Genomic DNA, 23800 nt, shown 5'->3' with positions numbered 1-23800 from the left:
CCCTGTCGCCCAGGCTGGACTGCAGTGGTGCGATCTCAGCTCACTGCAAACTCCACCTTCTGGGTTCAAGTGATTCTCCTGCCTCAGCCTCCTGAGTAGCTAGGATTATAGGCACGTACCACCACGCCTGGCTAATTTTTGTATTTTTAGTAGAGATGGGGTTTCACCATGTCAGGCTGGTTTCGAACTCCAGACCTTGTGATCCCACCTGCCTTGGCCTCCCAAAGTGCTGGGATTACAGCCGTGAACCACCACGCCTGACCTGTTCCCATTATTTCTTACATTAATTGTGATCCTTTGAGATAGTCACTTTAGTATTGGAAAGTCTTTTCTTGGTACTATGACATTTTAGAGCTGTCCAACTCATGACTGAACTATTAATATGTATATTGCATTCACCAGCTTAGTGTATCTCTCTTGAAACAGAAGACATATTCAGTTCTTAAAGTTTTGCCTAACCTCATTCATGAGCACAAAATGTGTCATACTGATGAATAGTGTGTTGGTACAATTCTTTGCTTGGACATATCCTCATGAGATTATCTTTGAAAAATCTCTTCTTGTCTATTAATTCTTTGAGATATCCTGTAATATTTTAAGAACTGTTAAGGTCATCACCAGTGATCACCACTTTTGTTTTTCATAAGCACCAATGCATATATTTGCAAATTTATAATCTCAAAGCCTTTTGTTCTGACCTAAAATGGACAATAATGAATAAGGAGATTCATAACTTATATGTTTAGTAATACTTCTAGCTTCTCTAAGAAATATATAGTGAATTAAAAATTTGCCAAATATATTCAGTAGATTGATTTTAAGAAATAGTAGCTTAGTGTTTGAGCTGACAGTTTGCAGGTTTCATGACTAGAAGAGCTCGTTTGAGCTTGTCATCATAATATTTAAACATGTTGGCAAGAACTTCCAGTTTTCAAACATGTGGATGCACTAGTTCAATATGTCTACTGTCTCATCATTCAGGACATGAGTTTCACTACAGGGTGGGTAGGTAATTTTGAAGATAGCAATCAAGAGGTGATATCTCTAGTATCTGTTCCTGTTGCATGGCTTTATTGTGGTTTGGGCTCTCAGTAACCACTGGCTTTTGAACTTCTGTAGAATAGTAATACCTTTTAGCCTTCATTGTGATGTCTGTGTTGTGTTGTACATTAAGAGCAGTGATGAATTTTGAACTGCAAAAATGTCATTATTCTAAGGAAACACATCAGAATCACACTAAAGCATTCTTAATTAAACATGAAAGGGATGGGCAGAAGAACTTCAAATTATGTGACTTGATATCATTAATTTGGTTGAAAACTAGTAAAGCAGCTTGTCTGCTGTAAATATTTGGATTGGATACTGCTGCAGATAAATCTGCTCTGTATTAGTCAGGAAGGCACCCTGGTGTTATGACAAGAACACTGGATCAAACATATCTGTGTATCTGTGGGCCTGACTCTGTGACTTGGGGAAAGTTATTTGAACTCTTTGAACCATCTCATTTTTCTTATTCAGAAAATGAGGACAGCAGCAATTCTATGTACTTCCCTGGATGGTTGGAAGAATTAAACCAAGCAGTATGTGAAAAGGCACTTGGAAAAGCATAAGGTCCCATACATACATGAAGTATTCTTAAAACTATGCTTAAGTATAAATCAACTCTTTTGAGATCAGTAAGTAGTATACAACTCAAAACTAGAAAGGGGAGAAAAAAGACCATTTGCCATGAGGCAATTTACTGCCACTTGAGGTTCAAGAGAATTCACAAATGCTTCCCTTAAATGGCTTTTGAGTGAAGATCTGTGAAAGGTGATGGGAAAACATCACGTTTGTATTTGGTTTGGTTTGGTTTTGATGATTGCTGCCTACTTAGAAGTTTGATTCCTGAAACAATAACAGAATAAGCACCTTGGAGTATTGGAAGTGGTGGAGGATTAGCTGAAGAGCAATGTGGATATATTTATCTTCAGTAGTAACCACCAGTAAGCAAAGCACAAGCCAGGTTAAACCAGTTAAGACCATACCTGGTCAAGCAGAATATGCAGACTCAGAAGAAGATAGGCAGCTGAGTGTTGCTGAACACATACCAGGTGCCAGGAAATATACACACTGCTTTACATTCATTCATTCATTCATTTTTTTATTACATTTTAGGTTTTGGGGTACATGTGAAGAGCATGCAAGATTGTTGCATAGGTACACACATGGCAGTGTGATTTGTTGCCTTCCTCCCCTTTACTTATATCTGGCATTTCTCCCCATGCTCTCTCTCCCCAACTCCCCATCCCCCCACCCTCTCCTATTTGCCACCCGACAGACCTCAGTGTGTGATGCTCCCCTCCCTGTGTCCATGTGTTCTCATTGTTCAACACTTGCCTATGAGTGAGAACATGCGGTGTTTGATTTTCTGTTCTTGTGTCAGTTTGCTGAGAATGATGGTTTCCAGGTTCATCCATGTCCCTACAAAGAACACGAATTCATCATTTTTGTTGGCTGCATAATATTCCATGGTGTATAGGTACCACATTTTCCCTGTCCAGTCTATCATCAGTGGGCATTTGGGTTGGTTCCAGGTCTTTGCTATTGTAAACTGCTTTAATGAACATTCGTGTGCATGTGTCCTTATAGTAGAACGATTTATAATCCTTTGGATATATACCCAGTAATGGGATTGCTGGGTCAAATGGAATTTCTATTTCTAGGTCCTTAAGGAATCACCACACTGTCTTCCACAATGCTTGAACTAATTTACACTCCCACCAACAGTGCAAAAGTGTTCCTATTTCTCCACATCCTCTCCAACATCTGTTGTCTCCAGATTTTTTAATGATCGCCATTCTAACTGGCGTGAGATGGTATCTCAATGTAGTTTTGCTTGCATTTCTCTAATGACCAGTGATGATGAGCATTTTTCCATATGTTTGTTGGCCTCATGTATGTCTTCTTTTGTAAAGTGTCTGTTCATATCCTTTCCCACTTTCGAATGGGCTTGTTTCTTTTTTTCTTGTAAATCTGTTTTAGTTCTTTGTAGATTCTGGATATCAGCCCTTTGTCAGATGGATAAACTGCAAAAATTTTTCCCATTCTGTTGGTTGCCAATTTACTCTAATGACTGTTTCATTTGCCATGCAGAAGCTGTGGAGTTTGATTAGGTCCCTTTGTCGATTTGGCTTTTGTTGCCAATGCTTTTGGTGTTTTGGTCATGAAGTCCTTGCCTATGACTATGTCCTGAATTGTTTTGCCTTGATTTTCTTCTAGGGTTTTTATGGTATTAGGTCTTATGTTTAAGTCTTTAATCCATCTGGAGTTAATTTCAGTGTAAGGTGTCAGGAAGGGGTCCAATTTCTGCTTTCTGCACATGGCTAGCCAGTTTCCCCAACACCATTTGTTAAACAGGGAATCCTTTCCCCATTGCTTGTTTTTGTCAGGTTTGTCAAAGATCGGATGGTTGTAGATGTGTTGTGTTGCCTGCAAGGCCACTGTTCTGTTCCATTTGTCTATATCGCTGTTTTGGTACCAGTTCCATGCTGTTTTGATTACTGTAGCCTTGTAGTATAGTTTGAAGTCCGGTAGTGTGATGCCTCCCACTTTGTTCTTTTTGCTTAGAATTGACTTGGCTATGCAGGCTGTCTTTTGGTTCTATATGAAGTTTAAGGTGGTTTTTTCCAGTTCTGTGAAGAAGGTCATTGGTAGCTTGATGGGGATAGTGTTGAATCTGTAAATTACTTTGGGCCATTTTCACGATATTGATTCTTCCTAACCATGAACATGGAATGTTTCTCCATCTGTTTGTGTCCTCTCTTATTTCATTGAGCAGTGGTTTGTAGTTCTCCTTGAAGAGATCCTTTATATTCCTTGTTAGTTGTATTCCTAGGTATTTTATTCTCTTTGTAGCAATTGTGAGTGGCAGTTCGTTCTTGATTTGGCTCTCAAGTCTGTGTTTGGTGTATAGGAATGCTTGTGATTTTTGCACATTGATTTTGTATCCTGAGACTTCACTGAAGTTGCTTATCAGTTTCAGGAGATTTTGGGCTGAGACGATGGGGTCTTCTAGATATGCAATTGTGTCATCTGCAAATAGAGACAGTTTGACTTCCTCCTTTCCTATTTGAATACCCTTTATTTCTTTTTCTTGCCTGATTGCTCTGGCTAGAACTTCCAGTACTATATTGAATAGGAGTGGTGAGAGAGGGCATCCTTGTCTAGTGCCAGATTTCAAAGGGAATGCTTCCAGTTTTTGCCCATTCAGTATGATGTTGGCTGTAGGTTTGTCTTAAATAGCTTTTATTATTTTGAGATACGTTCCATCAGTACCTAGTTTATTGAGGGTTTTTAGCATAAAGGCTGTTGAATTTTGTCAAAGGCCTTCTCTGCATCAGTTGAGATAATTATGTGGTTTTTGTCTTTGGTTCTCTTTATGTGGTGATTTATGTTTATAGACTTGCATATGTTGAACCAACCTTGCATCCCCGGGATGAAGCCTACTTGATCATGGTGGATAAGCTTTTTGATGTGCTGTTTCAGTCGGCTTGCCAGTATTTTATTGAAGATTTTTGCATCTATGTTCATCATGGATATTGGCCTGAAGTTTTCTTTTCTTGTTGAGTCTCTGCTGGGTTTTGGTATCAGGATGATGTTGGTCTCATAAAATGATTTGGAAAGGATTCCCTCTTTTTGGATTGTTTGGAATAGTTTCAGAAGGAATGGTACCAGCTCCTCTTTGTATGTCTGGTAGAATTCAGCTGTGAACCCATCTGGATCTGGGGTTTTTTTGGTTGGTAAGCTCTTAATTGCTGCCTCAACTTCAGACCTTGTTATTGGTCAATTCAGGGTTTCGAATTCTTCCTGGTTTAGGCTTGGGAAGATGCAAGTGTCCAGGAATTTATCCATTTCTTCCAGGTTTACTAGTTTATGTGCATCGAGTTGTTTGTAATAATCTCTGATGGTAGTTTGTATTTCTGTGGAATCTGTGGTGATATCCCTTTATCGTTTTTTATTGCATCTATTTGACTCTTCTCTCTTTTCTTTTTTATTAATCTGGCTAGTGGTCTGTCTATTTTGTTGATCTTTTCAAAAAACCAGCTCCTTGATTTATTGATTTTTTTGAAGGGGTTTTTGTGTCTCTATCTCCTTCACTTCTGCCCTGGTCTTAGTTATTTCTTGTCTTCTGCTAGGTTTTGAGTTTTTTTGATCTTGCTCCTCTAGTTCTTTCAATTTTGACTATAGGGTGTCGATTTTAGATCTCTCCTTGCTTCTCAGGTGGGCATTTATTGCTATATATTTTCCTCTAGAGACTGCTTTAAATGTGTCCCAGAGATTCTAGTATGTTGTGTCTTCATTCTCGTTGGTTTCGAAGAACATCTCTATTTCTGCCTTCATTTCATTGTTTATCCAGTCAACATTCAAGAGCAAGTTGTTCAGTTTCCATGAAGCTGTGCGGTTCTGAGTTAGTTTCAGAATTCTGAGTTCTAACTTGATTGCACTGTGGTCTGAGAGACTGTTTATTACGATTTCCATTCTTTTGCATTTGCTGAGGAGTGATTTACTTCCAATTATGTGGTCAGTTTTAGAGTAGGTGCGCTATGGTGCTGAGAAGAATGTATATTCTGTGGATTTGGGGTGGGGAGTTCTGTAAATGTCTATTAGGTTTGCTTGGTCCAGGTCTGAGTTCAAGTCCTGGATATCCTTGTTAATTTTCTGTCTCGTTGATCTGTCTAATATTGACAATGGTGTTTCTACTGAGAGACCTGCTGTGAGTCTGATGGGCTTCTCTTTGTGGGTAACCCGACCCTTCTCTCTGGCTGCCCTTAGCATTTTCTCCTTCATTTCAACCCTGGTGAATCTGATGATTATGTGCCTTGGGGTTGCTCTTCCTGAGGAATATCTTTGTGGTGTTTTCTTTATTTCCTGGACTTGAATATTGACCTCGCTTGCTAGGTTGGGGACGTTTTCCTGGATAATATCCTGAATAGTATTTTCCAGCTTGGATTCATTCTCTCCATCACATTCAGGTACACCTATCAAACGTAGATTAGGTCTTTTCACATAGTCCCATATTTCTTGGAGACTTTGTTCATTCCTTTTTACCCTTTTTTCTCTAATCTTGCCTTCTCATTTTATTTCATTGAGTTGATCTTTGACCTCTGATATCCTTTCTTCTTCTTCGTCAATTTGGCTGTTGAAATTTGTGTATGCTTCGCAAAGTTCTCATGTTGTGTTTTTCAGCTCCATCAATTCACTTATATTCCTCTCTAAGTTGTTTATTCTTGTTAGCATTTCATCAAATCTTTTTTCAACGTTCTTAGTTTCTTTGCATTGGGCTAGAACATGTTCTTTTAGCTCACAGAAGTTTCTTATTACCCACCTTCTGAAGCCTGATTCTGTCAATTCATCATACTCCTTCTCCATCCAGCCTTGTTCCTTTGCTGATGAGGAGTTGTGATCCCTTGTAGGAGGAGAGGTGTTCTGGTTTCGGATGTTTTCATCCTTTTTGTGCTGGTTTCTTCCCATCTTTGTGGATTTATCCACCTGTCGTCTTTGTAGTTGTTGACTTTCAGTTTGGGTCTCTTTTGGACGTCCAGTTTGTTGATGTTGAAGTTATTTCTTTTGGTTTCTTAGTTTTCCTTCTAACGGTCTGGCCCCTCTGCTATAGGAATGCTGAGGTCCACTCCAGGCCCTGCTTGCCTGGGGATCACCTGCAGCGGCTGCAGAACAGTAAGGGTTGCTGCCAGTTTCTTCTTCTGCTATCTTTGTCACAGAAGGATACCTGCCAGATGTCAGTCTGAGCTCTCCTTTATGAGGTGACTCTTTGGATATATGGGGGGCAAGGAGCTGCTTGAGGAGACAGTCTGTCCTTTATAGGAGCTCAAGTGCTGAGCTGTGAGCTCTGTTGTTCATTTAGAGCTGCTGGGCAGGTATGCTTAAGTCTGCTGCAGCAGAACTCATAACCGTCCCCCCCTTTTATTTTTCCCCAGGTGCTCTGTCCTGGAGAGTTATAATTCATTTTATCTTCACAGTATGCTCTGATGTAGATGGGTACTGTTATTGTCCCCATTTTCCAAGTGAAAATCTGAGACTTAGAAGGACCTGCCCAGGATATGATAGTCATGACCTAACTGCTCTACTTTATTGCCTCTTTGTGCTCCCATTCCATGCACTGGAGACAGCACTATTTCATGGTCTGAATTTGGTCTTCCAAATGTGTGTTTCTGTTGGATGGACTTTCTTCTCTTACGTTTATTAAATGGCACTCTATTTAATAATGTGGAATGAATGCATTTATCTAGTTCTGTGTTTCTCTGTGTGTGAGTTGACTGTTGAGGTTTCAGTCCTAAAATACAGTGAACCCCTATCAGCAACCTTGTGGCCTGTGCTAAGTGTTACCCTGTCACCCTAGCCCCAACTCCTACACACTGTTACAGTTTGTGACTTTAACTTCAGATGTAATTTATTTCAGAATCTTTTTGTTGTTTTATTTGTTTGCTTATACATATACAGAGAATACTTACATGTGTAAATAAATGAAGTCATAAACCAAAATATGAATATATTAATGCATAATGTTTATTTGGGAATGTGCTTATTTCTTTAAATTGCTTAGTGCATTTTCTACATGTATTATTTTAAGACAGAGATGTTTAGTTTTTTTGTTTGTCTTTGGAGACAGGGTCTCACTCTGGTCACTCAGGCTGGAATGCAGTGGCACAATCATGGCTCACTGTAGCATCCTCCCCTCCAGGCTCAGTTGATCCTCCCACCTCAGTTTCCTATGTAGCTGGGACCACAGGCGTGTACCACTACCCCTGGTAAATTTTGTATTTTTTGTAGAGATAGGGTTTCACCATGTTGCCCAGGCTGGTCTTGAATTCCTGGGCTCAAGCAGTCTGCCCATATCAGCCTCCCAAAATGCTGGGATTACAGGCGTAAGCCATCATGCCTGGCCTATATAGTTATTTTGAGACACAGAATTATTGATTATCTATTGTGTCTGACATGTCATACTATGTATGGTAGGATGGGATTCAAAAAAGAAAAGTTATAGTATCTTGAATGTTTAGAATTTAGATTGAGGAAAATAAAATAATAAAAGTAGAATTTGAAGTATTGAAAAAACTAGAGAGGTGAGAGGTTGAGGTCAAGTCAAGAATGGTAACAAGAGAAAATATCTTTGAGTTGTTTAAGTTTGAATCTTCATATAGAAACATTCTCCCCAGAGCTTCACCCATTTCACAAGTATTTATTGGGCATCCTTTACTTTCTGTGCTGGATTTTGGAAATACAGTGGTGAATAAAGCATACTCTCTATCTAACCTTAGCATTTGAGTTTGAATAGTACCTTTATTTGTTTTCATCTTAAAAAGAAGCAGTTTAAATAAGATGTACCTGATCAGGTAGGTATAGCTAGTTTGGGAGCAAGCCTGTTTCAAAACTTCTCCAAATTATGTTATTACCTGGATCCTTTAAAGGATGATGGTGTTACTGAACTGTATAGTTCTATAGGGCAGTTGTGAAGATGAAGAAGGAAGTCAACACATTATCTTTATTTCTACTGTTTCCAGTAATCGCTCAGTATGTTGTGAAGTTAAAACTATGGCTTTTTAATCATCTATTTATGGCAAAGTCTACTAGATAGTGGTCACTTTTAAAAAAAAAAATGCCTTACCTTGTTATATAAACTTCTCCATCATCCCTGGATTTAGGGATAGATTGGACAGGCCAGGATATGGAATGACTGCTAAGAAATCAATACTGGATCACCTCAGACAGCCACTGTCAGATCTCCTGAGGCCTGTCCTTTTTCTTGAGCACAATACACTTATCGATTTCAGCAACTGCCTTTTCTTTGAGTTGGGATTTGCTATCGTGAAAATAACACTTAGCTATAGCCATTAAAAGCAACCGGTCTCTTAATTATAACAATGTAAGACTTTGGCCTTTAAATACAGAGAAAGCTCACAGGACTTCCTAAGCTTCAATTTACATGATTCTGCTCCTGCTCTTACTGTATTTTAGGAATTGCAGTTAATCTCTATAGCATCAAGACATCTGTTGTAAAAATCTGAAACAGTACGTTTTATATATCCTATTGTTTGTTTAAAAGATAGTAAACACTCTATTTATTTATTTATTTATTTATTTATTTATTTGAGGCAGAGTCTCACTCTGTCACCCAGACTGGAGTGCAGTGGTATGATCATGGCTCACTGCAGCCTCAGCCTCCCAGCCTCAAGCCATCCCCCCATCTCGGACTCCTGAGTAGCTGGGACTATAGGAATGCGCCACCATGTCCAGCTAATGTTTTTGTATTTTTTGTAGAGACACGGTTTCACCATGTTGCCCAGGCTGATCTTGAACTCCTGAGCTCAAGCGATTCTCCTGCCTCGGCCTCTCAAAGTGCTGGAATTACAGGCATGAGCCACGGTGCCTGGCCACAATCGCATATTTAGACAACTGTCTTCCTCTCAAGAACTTCTAACCAAACAGGAATCTAAGTTTACATTGTTTTCTAGGCTTTTATTATCCAAATATTTCCTGCAGCAAAAATGCCCTAAAACTCTTTGAAGTGTCAGCTACGAAAAATATTGTTAATTGGATTATTTTGTGTGTTTTTTTACAGTGTTCTGCTTTATCTGGGAAATATGTTAGCATTAATAATTATCATGGCCCATAGGCAACTATTATCAACACCTTCAAATTGTTTGCATTGATAACTATACAAAGTACTTTTTTAGGGTTCTTTGGATTATAGTTTAAAAACTGGGGAATGGTATTTGTTGGCTGGCCAACAGTGAGTAAAAGGTTCAGCAGCCATGCTGTTTTGTGTAAGACCCATCAGGCTGCTAGATGTATATAAGTCTTACTCATGGTTTCTGTGTGGACTTACACAGTGGCTGACTGTGGATTCTTTTCTCTTGAGAATTCAGCTGTTTGCTGGAAATTGAGCTTTTGAATTTTGTAGGTTCTTTGTCCTTTTCATTTGAAAAATATTTAAATGATGTTGCCCAACAGGCTCACAGAGAAACGGCATGACCAACTTTCGGGAAATTAGTAAGCAGTAGGGTTATTTTTAGCTTTTTCTCCTTACAAACATTTCCTTTTGTTCTTTAGAAGACATTGTTGATCTTTCATTCATTTGCTGTGCTCTCTTCCCAACTACAAAATGGCTTTTGAATAGAATAAGCCCTCTCTTCTCTATTCCGCATGACATAACTGTTTCTTATTTTATTCAGTTTTCACTCTAACTTATGAATTATTCATTTGTTTATGTTTTTTTTCTGGATACTGAATCCTTCCCTACACACACACACACACACACACACACACACACATTTTTATTGTCATTTGGAGTTGATTTCCTCCCTCATATGCAACTAATGACTGGAAAATCTTCATATAAGCAGGGTATACAAAGTCTGTGTTTTTGTCAGTATATCATATGGTGGTGACTGATTGTGGGAATTGGCCTTTATTTGCTGTTAGTACCTATTTAAAAACCATCACCTTGAGAAAATCGTGCAGTAGTGTCACGGGATCCTTGGGGTGTCACATCACCAGCCAGAAACCTCTGTGGCCAGTGGTGCCTTTGCCCAAGTTTTGCTTGGGCCCACTAGGCCACTCAGCCTGGCAGGCTGCACTCAGCTGACATTACTAGCCTGGATCCCATGCCTGCCAAGTGCAAGTGAAGTGGTGAGGGGTGAGTGAGTGAGTGAGCATGGAGTCCGGCCACTGCGTACAGACAGGTATGCTGGCTATGGCGGTGCAGGCAGCTCCAGGTACCGGCACAGGCGCCGGCTCCTTGCAAGGCTGCAGCTGGATCAGGCGTACCACAGGCAGCTTTCTTGGCTGGTACTGGGGAATGCAGTGGTACCCTGAAGCTTAGATATACTGGGAACCACAGAGCCCCAAAGAAGGTATCACAGCCCTGGCTTGGGGAACTCCTAGGTCTGGGTTCCCTGAAGGGCCACAACTCTTCTCTCCTTTTTGTTACCCACAGCATGGCAGGCAAGGGGCATGTTTCAGCCCTGTTTGTGTTACAGCTCTTTTGGCCTCACCATTCAACGGGTCCCGAGTTCCTGTCGCATGCCCAGGAAGAATGACATACACAAACAAGTGGAGGGTGAGCAAGGCAAAGAGGAGTTTTATTGAGCAATAGAACAGCTCAGAGGAGACACACAGTGGGTAGCTCCTCTCCACAGCCAGGGTGTCCTGATGAGTGTTCAGCTGTCAGCGGAGAGGAGACCCTGGATTGGGTAGCTCCTCTCCACAGGCAGGTCATCCCATAGAGGGTTCAGCTCTCAGCAGAGAGGAGACCCTAGGGTAGGTAACTCCTTCCCATAGCTGGTTGTCCCATTGTGTTTTCAGCTCTCAGCAGAGAGGAGACACTGGGATGGGTAGCTCCTTTCCACAGCTGATCATCCTGACATCTGCTCAGCTCCCAGCATAGAGGACACCCTGGAGTGAGTAGCTCCTCTCAGCAGCTGGTTGTCCTGACATCTACTAAAGTCTGGCTGAGTCCAGGGTTTTTAATGGGCTTCAGAGGTGAGAAAGTACAGGCTGATTGGTCTATGGGTGGTTCCAGAAAAAGCACCATAAGTTCCCACTCTGGTCTACAGGACTGGCAGCCTGACCCCCAGGCTTTAGGCCTTCCCTGGCTTGAAGGTGGGGCTTCACCGGAGACTCACCCCTTTCTGCCCAGGGACCTGTCTGCCTGCTACCACTGTTTATGGTGCCGAGGCTGTTCATGCAGAGGAGGAACAGTAGGCCAGTGCTGAGCTGTCCTAGGCTCCCCACCTCAGCTTCCCTCCCATGTGCCCAATGTCCAGTGGGGGTTGAGGCAGCAGGGGGCTGGCGTGTCAGTGGTGTCCTGACCATACACACACCTGGCCAGGTTGTGACAGTGCCTGAGCTTGGCCTCAACATTGCTCCAAAATCAGAACAAGTGCCATTAGCAGGTAGGGGGAGCGTCCTGGGCCCCTGAGAGTGCAGAGATGCCTGGGTCCATATCCGTAGCTGGGCAGCTGCAGCTACACCCAGGAGGGCAGGGCTCCTACCTGCTCCCAGCCCCCAAGAGCACAAGGATGCCTGTGTCTGCATCCGTGGCTTAGGCAGCTGCAGCTGTGCCCAGGAGGGCAAGGCTCCTACCTGCTTTTGGACCCCAAGAGCACAGGCATACCCAGGTCATCAGCCACAACTTGGGCAGCCGCAGTTATGCCCAGGAGGATGAGGCTCCTGCCCTGCCAACTCAGAAGGGGGCAGGACTTCTGCCTGTTCCTGGCTCCTGCCAGCTCCATAGAGCTCACAGCCCCAGCCAGGCTTCCCCCACTGTAGCTGGAATGGGCCACCACTGTCATCAGTAGTATTGCAGAATCCCAAATTCAGGATAAAGGGTTACAAAGGCTGGTCTTTGACCTCAGCCTCATGTTTGATCTTTGAAAAATCTTCCAGAATAAAGAAGAAGTCAAATTTCTAAGGAAGCACACTGAAAACTCACTTTAACTCTTCATGTAAAGGAGGGTTTGATATAAGACTTTTGTATTTTAGATCCCATCCGAGAGGATTTAGTCATTTTGGAATATCATCATTTAACCTTTTTTTTTTTTTCCATTTTACAGAGCACTGTAGCATTTGTGGTTAAGATTGTGGGTTATGAAGTCAGACTGCCTGCTTTCAAATTGAAGTTACATCATTAATCTCTGTACGCCTTAGTTTCCTTATCTCAAAAAGGGAGATAGTTACTTCATACAATTATTTTGGTATTTAAATCAAATAATCCACCTAAAGAGCCTGTCATATAAGCATACATCATTTTATTGTCCTTCACTTTACTGTACTTCACATATGCTATGTTTTTTACAAATTGAAGGTTTATGTCAACCTTGCTTTAAGCAAGTGTCTCAGTGCTGTTTTTCCAACAGCATATGCTTACTCTATGTCTGTGTGTCACATTTTGGGATTCTCACAATATTTCAGACATTTTTCTTTTCTTTGATGATGAGCAGATGAAACAACCTTCTGTTGGAAGAAGATGCTGCGCTCTGACGGAGTCGCACTCTGTTGCCCAGGTTGGAGTCTAGTGGTGCAGTCTCAGCTCACTGCAACCTCCGCCTCCCAGATTCAAGCAGTTGTCCTGTCTCAACCTCCTCAGTAGCTGGGATTACAGATGCATGCCACCACACCCAGCTAATCTTTTTCGTATATTTAGTAGACATGGGTTTCACCATGTGGACCAGGCTGGTCTGGAACTCCAGGCCTCAAATGATCCACCCCGCCATGGCCTTTGGAATCCTGGGATTGCAGGTGTGAGCCACCACATCCAGATGACTTTTTCATTGTTATTATATCTGTTATGATGATCTGTGATCAGTGATTTCTTTTTTTATTACATAGAGACAGGGTCTCGCCATGTTGCCCAGGCACATCTATCAGTGCTATTTTTCCAGCAGAATGTGCTCACTTTGTGTCTCTGTGTCACATTTTTGTAATTCTCACAGTATTTCAGACTTTTTCATCATTATTATATCTGTTATTGTGACCAGCAATCTTTGATATTACTATTGCAATTGTTTTGAGGTGCCACAAGCCATGCTCTTAGAGAACTTAATTGATGAATGTTATGTGTGTACTGACTGCTCCACCGAGCCCTTTCTCATTTTCTCACCCCCTCCTTTGATCTCCTATTCTCTGAGACTCAGCAATGTTGAAATTAGATCAGTCAGTAACCCTACAATGACCTATAAGTGTTCAAGTGAAAGGAAGAGTCATGAGTCTTTTGCTTTAAATCAAAAGCTAGAAATGATCAAGCTTCGTGAGAGAGGCATGTCAAAAGGTGAGATAGGCCTCTTGTGCCAGTCAGTAAAGTTATGAAACAAAAGGAAAATTTCTTAAAAGTTATTAAAAGTGCTACTCCAGTAAACACACAAATAATAAGAAAGCAAAATAGACTTGTTGCTGATTGAAGAAACTTTGAGTGGTCTGGATAGAAGAGGAAACCAGCCACAACATTCCCTTAAGCCACAGCCTAATCCAGAGCAAGACCCTAACTCCCATTCTATGAAGGCTGAGAGAAGTGAGAGCTACAGAAGAAAAGTTGGAAGCTAGCAGAGGTTATAGTTCATGAGGTTCAAAGAAAGAAGCTGTCTCTAACATAGAACAAGGTGGAGCAGCAGTTGCTGATGTAGAAGCTGTGGCAAGTTATCCAGAAGACCTAGTTAAGATCATTGAGGAAGGTGGCTCCACTAAATGACAGATTTTCCATGTAGATGAAACAGCCTTCTGTTGGAAGAAGATGCCATCTAGGACTTTCTGGAGAGCTAGAGAGGAGATGTCAATGCCTACCTTGAAAACTGCAAAGGTCAGGCTGACTCTCCTCTTAGGGGCTAATGCAGCTGGTGACTTGAAGTTGAAGCCACTGCTTATTTACCATTCTGAAAATTCTAGGGCCCTTAAGAATTATGCTGAATCTACTCTGCCTGTGCCCTATAAATGAAACAGCAAAGCCTGGATGACAGTACATCTGTTTACAGCATGGCTTACTATTTTAAGCCACTGTTGAGATCTACTGCTCAAAAAAATAGATTCCTTTCAAAGTATTACTGCTCCTTGACAATGCACCTGGTCACACAAGAGCTCAGATGGAGATGTTCAAGGAAATTATGTCGTTTTCATGCCTGCAAACACAATAGCCATTCTGCTGTCCATGGATTAAGGCGTAATTTCAACTTTCAAGTCTTATGATACGAGAAATACATTTCATAAGACTATAGCTGTCATAGATAGTAATTTCTCTGATGGATCTGGCCAAAGTACATTGACAACCTTTTGGAAAGGATTCACCATTCCAAATGCCATTTAAGAACATGCATGATTCATGGGAAGAGATCAAATGTCAACATTAACAGAAATTTGGAAGAAATTGATTTCAACCCTCATAGATGACTTTCGGGAAGGAGTTCAAGACCTGGAAGGAGGAAGGAACTGCAGATATTGTAGAAACAGCAGGAGAATTAAAATTAGAAGTGGAGCCTGAAGATGAGACTGAATTGCTGCCATCTCAGATAAAACTTAAAGAGATGAGCAACAAAAGTGACTTCTTGATTTGCAGTCTACTCCTGCTGAAGATGCTGTGAATATCATTGAAATGACCACAGAGGATTTAGAATATTACGTAAACTTAAGTTGGTAAAGCAGTGGCAGGTATTGAGATAATTGACTCCAGTTTTGAAAGACATTCTGTTGTGGGTGAAATGCTATCTCACAGTATCACATGCTACCAAGAAATCTTTCATGAAAGGAAGGGTCCATTGATGTGGCAAACTTCATCTTTGTCTTAAGAAATTACAGCCAGGCATGGTGGCTCACACCTATAATCCCAGCACTTTGGGAGGCTGAGACAGGCGAATCACCTGAGGTCAGGAGCTTGAGACCAACATGGTCAACATGGTGAAACCCCATCTCTACTAATAATGCAAAAATTAGCCAGGCATGGTGGCACCTGCCTGGAGTCCCAGCTACTAGGAAGGCCAAGGCAGGAGGATTGCTTGAACCCGGGAGGCGGAGGTTGCAGTGAGCCAAGATCGTACTACTGCACTTCTGCCTGGGCAACAGAGTAAGACCCTGTCTCAAAAAAAGGAAAGAAATTGCCACAGCCATGCCAACCTTCCATAACTACCACCCTGATCAGTCAGCACCCTGATCATAAGTACCACCCTGATCAGTCAGTAACCATCAACATTGATGGAAGCAAGAGCCTCCATCAGCAAAAAGATTACAGCTTGCCAAAGCCTCAGATGATCATTAGTATTTTTTAACATAAAAGGTTTGTACATTGTGTGTGTGTGTATGTGTGTGTGTGTGTGTGTGTGTGTGTGTGTGTTTGGAGACAGAGCCACACTCTGTCACCCAGGCTGGAATGCAGTGGTGCCATCTTGGCTCACTGCAACCTCCACCTCCCAGGTTCAGGTGATTCTCCTGCCTCAGCCTTCCAAGTAGCTGGAATTACAGGTGCCTGCCACCACGTGTGGCTAATTTTTGTATTTTTAGTGCAGACAGGATTTCACCATGTTGGCCAGGCTGGCCTGAACTTCTGACCTCAGGTGATCCACCCTCCTTGGCCTCCCAAAGTGCTAGGATGAACCACCATGCCCAGCCATGTACATTGTTTTTTTAGGTAATTCTTTTGAACAGTTAATAGACTACAGTATAATGTTAACGTATAGACTTTTATCTGCACTGGAAAACCAAAAAATATATGTAGCTCACTTTATTGTGATATTCACTTCGTTGCAGTGATCTGGAACTAAACCCACAATATCTCTAAGGTATGGCTATAATGCCTGACATAGTAAAGTCTCAACAGATATTAGCTATTGTAATTACTGTATAAGATTGTTTTATCTATGATATAGGATGTGATCTTAGAACATCATATGCCATAATGAGACAAAATATTCCATTTCTGGGACGCTTACCTCTTTCCCTGCAATAGTTTTTTTTTTTTTTTTTTTTTTTTTAGTTGGAGTCTCCCTCTTTTGGCCTGCCTTGATTGCGGTGGTTTGATCTCAGCTCACTGCAACCTCTGCCTCCTGGGTTCAAGCACTTCTCCTGCCTCGGCCTCCCAATAGCTGGGATTACAGGTGCCCGCCACTATGCCCAGCTAATTTTTTTTTTTTGTATTTTTAGTAGAGATGGGGTTTCACCATCTTGGCCAGGCTGGTCTTGAACTCCTGACCCTGGGATCTACCCACCTCGGTTACCCTACGTGCTGGGATTACAGGCGTGAGCCACCGCACCCAGCCTCCCTGCAAAAATTTTTTAATTGGGATGTCCTCAATAGACGTGGCCTAATTCCAGAACCCAGTGGATTTAGTTATCCTTGCCCCTTTAATATTTGCAGCTCTTCATATCTAGAATCAGCACAATTTTAATGAGAAGTCAAGCAAAACATTTTTTTGCATAAAGAGAGGAAGGCAGAATGTGAGATGGCATTGACATCTGTGCCTCTGCCCTGGGCCAAAAAGCAGAGTGGGTATTTGCCGCTGATTCGGCACCCCATCTGCTGCCTTCTCTGGTGGTTACGTCCCTCTTCCCTTTCCCCTCCTTTTGGAGCCTCAGGGATGATGAAGTCAGGGAGAGAAGGTTGGAATGTAATACATCAGAAGAAAAAAACAGGACAGTGGTTCAGGGAAAGACAATAGAATGAGGAGCCCCATTCTGCAGATGACCCAGTAGGATAAATGCTAAGTCTTCTCTGCCAATGGCAGTTTTACAAGTGTTTGAAGGACTGTGTGAAGGTTAAAAACACTAGCCTGTTTTAGTAAATCTCTGTTTTTCTGCTTGAGAGCTTTTCTGACGTCTGACTCAAGAATTTACTAAACTTGGTTTCATTAAACTTTTTAAACTTTTTTTTTTTTTTTTTTTTTTTTATTCTGGTGCCATGACTCGGATACCTCTTTTGTTTTTTTAACTCAGCTCAGGCCTTCAGAATAAGTCCTTTATTCTGAAGTTAGAGCACCAGGAGTGCTCTAACTTTTGAATACATCCCTTGTTTCTCTTTTCCTATAGCATATAACTCACTCCACTTGCCAATTAATTTACAAACCTAACTCCTACTGAAGCGGCTTCTTATTTTAAAGTAACATTGTCCACCCAATCTGAGAGGTAGAAATCTGGCTTCCTACAACATAGTAATCTTAGAACCACTCATTTAAAGTTTAGAATACAAAGCATCGCACACTCAAAGGTTATCAGTCTACAGTGTTGTCATTTAACTCTTTAATTAATTTTGGTTAAAACTTAAGTAGTTAAGCAATAGAGTGATGAGTGCCGCAGAAAGGCATGTACTGAGTAAACAGAAGTAAGCAATTGGAAGGAGGAGCCAGGGAAAAATTGCTTGTTTAATGGATCTCTTCATTTTTTAATGGAAAATTCTTTTAAAATATTTTTGCTTTCAAAGCTTAAGGCTTGTTTTTAGCTTAGACTGTTTGTATTTTTGAGTTTTGATTTCCTGATGATCGTTCCAATCTTGTTTACAATTCAAAGGAATGAAATTATTACCACAATATAGGGTATTTAGGGGTTATTGCTCAGCTGCTGTATTTTATTTTCAAAGGGGCAGTTGAGTCTGATTCTGCCTTAAGTTTTGGTGATTCTTAATAATTATTAATTGCATATGTACTTTTCATTCAGTTCTTTAAAAAAAATCTCTGTGTTTGCTTTCTAGACTGATTTTGCACGATTTAGCGGAACAAATGTGGAAACTGACTTTGTAGAAGTGCCATCACAAATGCTTGAAAACTGGGTGTGGGACATTGATTCCCTCCGAAGATTGTCAAAACATTATAAAGACGGAAGCCCCATTTCAGATGATCTGCTTGAAAAACTTGTGGCTTCTAGACTAGTCAACACAGGTATGACTTGTAATTTTAGAAAAAAATTGCTGGCATCTTCTTCTGTAGAACTTATTTTCCCTTTAAATGGTACCCCAACAGTGCTAATATGAGGAGTGAAGAATATTAAATATACTGAAGTAGGAAACCCTGGGATTTTGTCTAAGACAGAAAACCACATCTCTTTTAAATCTTAAGTAGAATGAGATGTCCTGCTCCCATTTTGTGATGAGTACTACTGGAATCCGTTTTTGGAATCTGCAATCTTGTGATAATAGAACACACAGTTCTGTCTTTTCCAAAACATGCCCAAACATTCTTATGTTATTAGGTCTTCTGACCCTGCGCCAGATTGTTCTGAGCAAAGTTGATCAGTCTCTTCATACCAACACATCGCTGGATGCTGCAAGTGAATATGCCAAATACTGCTCAGAAATATTAGGTGTTGTAGCTACTCCAGGTATGTAACTACTACGAGTTGAGTGCATTTCCCTGTGAAGCACAGGACATTCTCCTAACATTGCAGGGGAGATGGAGTTTGTCAGACAGATTACCTAATTGTTTCTGATTTCTGTAATCAGGCCATGACTTTCAGATAAGCATACTATGCCCTTATGAGTTATCCTGTCCAAATGCGCTTGAAAGAAAGGTGGCTCCAGATCTGCAGCATTTTAGCGTAATCAGGCGTGAGCAGTTGGCCTCCGCCCCAGAGCTGGGAGAGACGTTCATGTTGGCAGCACACTCTCAGCTCCTCCCTCCCTGTATGCACCATGACTTCCCTGTGATTTTCAGTAACAAATTGGCAGAAAGATCATTTATTTTTTTTTTATTTTTTCCTTTGCGTATAGTATTTTATTTTTTCCATCCCCTCAAGCATTTATCCTTTGTATTACATACATCCGCTTACACTATTTTAGTTATTTTTAAATATACAATTAAATTATTATTGACCATAGTCATCCTGTTATGCTATCAAGAAGGGGCATTTTTAGGCCTGGTGCGCTGGCTCATACCAGTAATCCCAGCACTTTGGGAGGCTGAGGCAGGAAGATCACTTGAGTTCAGGAGTTCAAAACCAGCCTAGGCAACATGGCAAAGCCCGTCTCTACAAAAAATACAAAAATTAGCCAGGTATGGTAGTATGTGCTGTGCCTGTAGTCCCAGCCACCCAGGAAGCTGAGTTCAGAGGATTACCTGAGCATGGGGAGGTTGAAGCTGCAGCAAGCCGTGATCACACCACTATACTCCAGCCTTGGTGACATAGTGACACCCTGTCTCAAAAAAAAAAAAAAGGAAGTGGTATTTTGGGGGAGAAGCATGACCTTCACCTTGTTTCTGATTCTGAAGTCAGTTAAAGCATTTGGCTAGCATTTTCTAACCAGAAATTTATGGGACTCGTGTGTACATGTGTGTGTATGCCTGTGTGTGAGTGTGTGTGTGTGTGTGTGTGTGTATTTATATTTGTATGTATATGTTTTAAGACAATATATAGTTGTGCTTTTGTATGTAGTTGGTAAGGTGAATATTTTTCACCCAGGAAATTGTTATTAAAATGAGTCAGCCATATTTATAGAGAGAATAAAAACAAGAATGGTCAGTTGAGTCATTCTAGGCTCCCTACATAGTAAGCCATAGAGCACCTTTGTGTCTCAAGCCACTTTGACAAAATCTTTTATAAAGTAGCCCTGCAGGTAGATCAAATTGGTAAAGAGTTCTTTTTCAGGCCGGGCATGGTGCCTCACGCCTGTAATCCCAGCACTTTGGGAAGCCAAGGTGGGCAGATCACTTGAGGTCAGAAGTTCAAGAACAGCCTGACTAACATGGTGAAATCCCATCTCTACTAAAAATACAAAAATGAGCCAGTGTAGTGACAGGCATCTGTAATCCCAGCTACTGGGGAGGCTGAGGCAAGAGAATCGCTTGAACCCGGGATGCCAAGGTTGCAGTAAGCTGAGATCTCACCACTGCACTCCAGCTTGGGTGACAGAGTGAGACTCTGTCTCAAAAAAAAAGTTGTTTTTCAGTAATTATCATCCTAAAATAAGTGTGATTCTGAGACATTTTAGACATAAAGAGATGTGGCAAAGAGTAGGGTTAATATTATATTCCAAGATACATACATGTTTAAGGGATAAGAAAGGACTGACTTCAGTTCCAAAACACTGAGCTATCTGATGGGTGTGGACAAAGCCGCTGAAACTATCATTCCAGAGCTTGGGGCCGAAACCAGCTCTGAGGTTGAGCCATTGATAGATGTTTATAAACATCTTGGCCAAGAGGACACATAAGCCCAGGGAGTATTAGAGGTGAGATGATATCATTCACTCTCTCCTCCCACAGCTAGGCTCCCCAAAGGGAAACCTTAGCTAGCTGTTAACCTCATCATTAACATTTGCTATCACATTGATTGAAATGTATTTTTTTTAAAGGCACAAATATGCCAGCTACTTTTGGACATTTGGCAGGGGGATATGATGGCCAATATTATGGATATCTTTGGAGTGAAGTATTTTCCATGGACATGTTTTACAGCTGCTTTAAAAAAGAAGGGATAATGAATCCGGAGGTATAGTATTCTTATTCTTCTTTTATTAATTTTTTGGTTGCTCCCTCCCCTTTAACTCCTAGTGTAAAATATTGATCGCACCTAGATTTTACTGTAAGAGGCTTGGTAACAGCTTTTACCTCTGAGGCTTTGCATCTTTCAAATCATCGTACATCATTAAGTTGCAGTATACAAGTGATTAATTCTATAACTTAAAAAAAAACTAGTATATTTTCTTGCTTATTGACATTCCAGTATACTACATAATTTAAAATTCAAAGCTTTTTTTATGGATTTGAGAATTTATAGCTGCTAGTTTTGACATGTGCCATACAACGTTTTAGTTTTATAGGAGGTTGGGAAAGAAAGATAAACTCCTTCCGTGATGTAAATGGTTTCCGTGTGTTTTGATATTCTCTACACACTTTGTGCACTTTTGTGGGAGGCGCCCTTTTTCTGTGGCTGGCATGCCCCACCCACTACATGGTTTGCGACCTTTGTGCTTTTACATAGTTTAAGCTGCTTCATTAACCTGAGCCATTCCTTTCTGTGTGCAGTGAGTTGACTGCCAGGTAGCTGCCAGACAGACCTTCCTGATTTACAGCCCCCAATCTCCATTCTCATTGAAGACTTATCCATCAGATTATTTCCAAGGCTGATGCATTTTCCAATACATGTTTTTAAACAGTTTGATTCAGAAATTAGAAGAACAAATTATCAAAATCAGGCTCTCTGTGCTTATTTCAGCCAACTGATTTGTTCTCCAAATACTTTGTTCTAGATTGCATACGTTGTACCTTACACATATGTATTGAAATACATCGATGTGATTTAAATCACCATTCCCTCCCCACCTTCCTCCTGAAATAACACCTCCAAGGTACTCATACTTTATTATTTTGAAGCATTTCCTCTCCCATCCCACCCCACCCAATCTGTTAAGTCCTTGTAATTCTTTTTCCATTACCTGGCCAACCCATTTACAAAGGTCAACTGCTGACTATTGTTCTCAGAGACTTACCTACTCCTGCATGGCCTTCAATCAGGATCCATCCCTTAATGCTTCCACCATAGAGACGGTGCTCTGAGGATTCAAAGTGTCCTGGGGAAGATTGTATGACTCCACTGACATGCCCCACTGCAAAGTCATACCCTCTAGCCTGAACCGGACCCCAGCGTTCTCTCTGGTCCAACTCCATTCTCCTTATTAATTTCCCTCCGAGTCCCCACCACCTCTCTCCTCTGTCAGCAGATGATCTCTCCTCTTTATTTAAAAAATTAAGATTATTGAAGCTGGGTGCAGTGGCTCACACCTGTAGTCCCAGAACTTTGGGAGATTGAGGTGGGAGGATCACTCAAGTCCAGGAATTTGAGACCAACCTATTCAATAGAGCAAGACCTCATCTCTACAAAAAATGAACAAAATTAGCCAGGTATGGTGGTACAGGCTTATAGCCCGAGCTATTCTGGAGGCTGAGATGGGAGTATTGCTTGAGCCCAAGAGCGGTGGCAGCTACAGTGAGCTGAGATCATGCCACTGCACTCCAGCCTGGATGACAGAGTGAGACCTGTCTCGAAAAAAAAAAAAAATCATTGAGAATGAGTACCTTCATCTTTCTTTCTCTGTACTTCAGTACTTGTCTCATTTCTTCCTGTCTCAGAGGAGATGTCTCTTAACATCAAGTTTCTGGTTTGCTGCCTTGGAAAAAAAACCTCACTACTGATTCTGATAACCCCTGTTAGTGTTAGTACTCTGTTCTTTTCACAGCCTAATTTCTCAGTGTAAGAAGAGGTCTTTGCAAACCTCTATTTCCTTACTTTTGACCCCACCAACAGAATTGGAAAGTTATCCTTCCTCCGTAGTTACCACTGATGACCCAGATACCAACCCCGAAAGCCCTCACCTTTTTTCTTCACTTCCTGCCTCTTGTTACTCCTCTCTCTGTTCACAGCCCTCAGCTCAGCAATGAAACCCTTTTTTACTTCCCAGTACTCCCTGTGTGTTTAAGTTTGTGTGTTCCCTTGGGTTTCTCCACCTTCACAAATTTATTCATTCTCTTTCATTCACCTAAAATATATGCCTCCTTCATCTGTGCCTCTCAAAAATTCTAGCAGTCTTAAAGGTCTAACTCAGATAACCACATGTTCAAGAAATCTTTGAGGTTATCCAAAACCAAAAGGGATCTTTCCATCCTTTGAACATACGAGTGAACTAGGGGGAGGGGACTAAGCCTTCCCATTCACTTCCTCTGTGCTGCCACTCACGGGACCACATACCCAGTACCTTCTCTGATTACCTTTCTCTTCTCTTTTGGAGAACTGTCCCCTAAAATAAAGAGAAGTTAAAAATCAAAAAATAAAAATAAAAATTGAAAAATAGACTAGTTTTTAAAGAAAAACAAAAGACAAAAAAAGTGGTCTTGGGCATGGAAAGAGGGCTTCAATAAACTTTTACTATGTCTAGAATATTTAACGTGACTATTACCAAGTGAAAAAACATCATATTGTAAGATATTTTACACCATAGATTACAAATGTTGATTTTAAAATGTGTTTAGAAGAAAAAAGCACATCAAAATGTTGTCAATGAGTATCTTTGGGGGATACGTTTATGAGTGATAATTTTTCTATATTTTTATGGAGATTTTCCTTATTTTTACATAGTGCATAGATTATTTTGGAAGCCAGAAACAATGTTTCAATGAGAAAAAAGATCTAACTAGGTAAAGGCACAATTGTTACATCTTACTGGCAATCACTGGTGAGGCTTCCTGGTGTAAGTGTACACACTGCCTTTCCCAGCCAAGCCTTCGCCATCACCTCCGCTGCGCTTGCCCTCATGTGACCACATACCCTGTACCCTCTCTCA

The 23800-nt window shown here is 41.1% G+C and overlaps 1 protein-coding gene across 2 annotated transcripts in view; it reads left to right on the top strand.

The window, feature by feature from the left end:
• The window catches only part of NLN (neurolysin), a 107231-nt gene that overhangs the window by 72172 nt on the left and 11259 nt on the right, over positions 1-23800 (top strand). For both annotated transcript variants that reach the window (XM_017537852.2, XM_017537853.2), the window contains exons 10-12: positions 18221-18407; positions 18718-18846; positions 20816-20952. In XM_017537852.2, coding sequence (XP_017393341.1) covers positions 18221-18407; positions 18718-18846; positions 20816-20952 — 453 coding nt within the window. The remainder of the gene's footprint in view (positions 1-18220; positions 18408-18717; positions 18847-20815; positions 20953-23800) is intronic.

Source organism: Cebus imitator, unplaced genomic scaffold (genome assembly GCF_001604975.1).
Source record: "Cebus imitator isolate Cc_AM_T3 unplaced genomic scaffold, Cebus_imitator-1.0 Scaffold107, whole genome shotgun sequence".
Classification (NCBI taxonomy): Eukaryota; Metazoa; Chordata; class Mammalia; order Primates; family Cebidae; genus Cebus; species Cebus imitator.
Note: the sequence above shows the minus strand (reverse complement) of the source record. Positions and strands in the feature narration are given on the sequence as shown.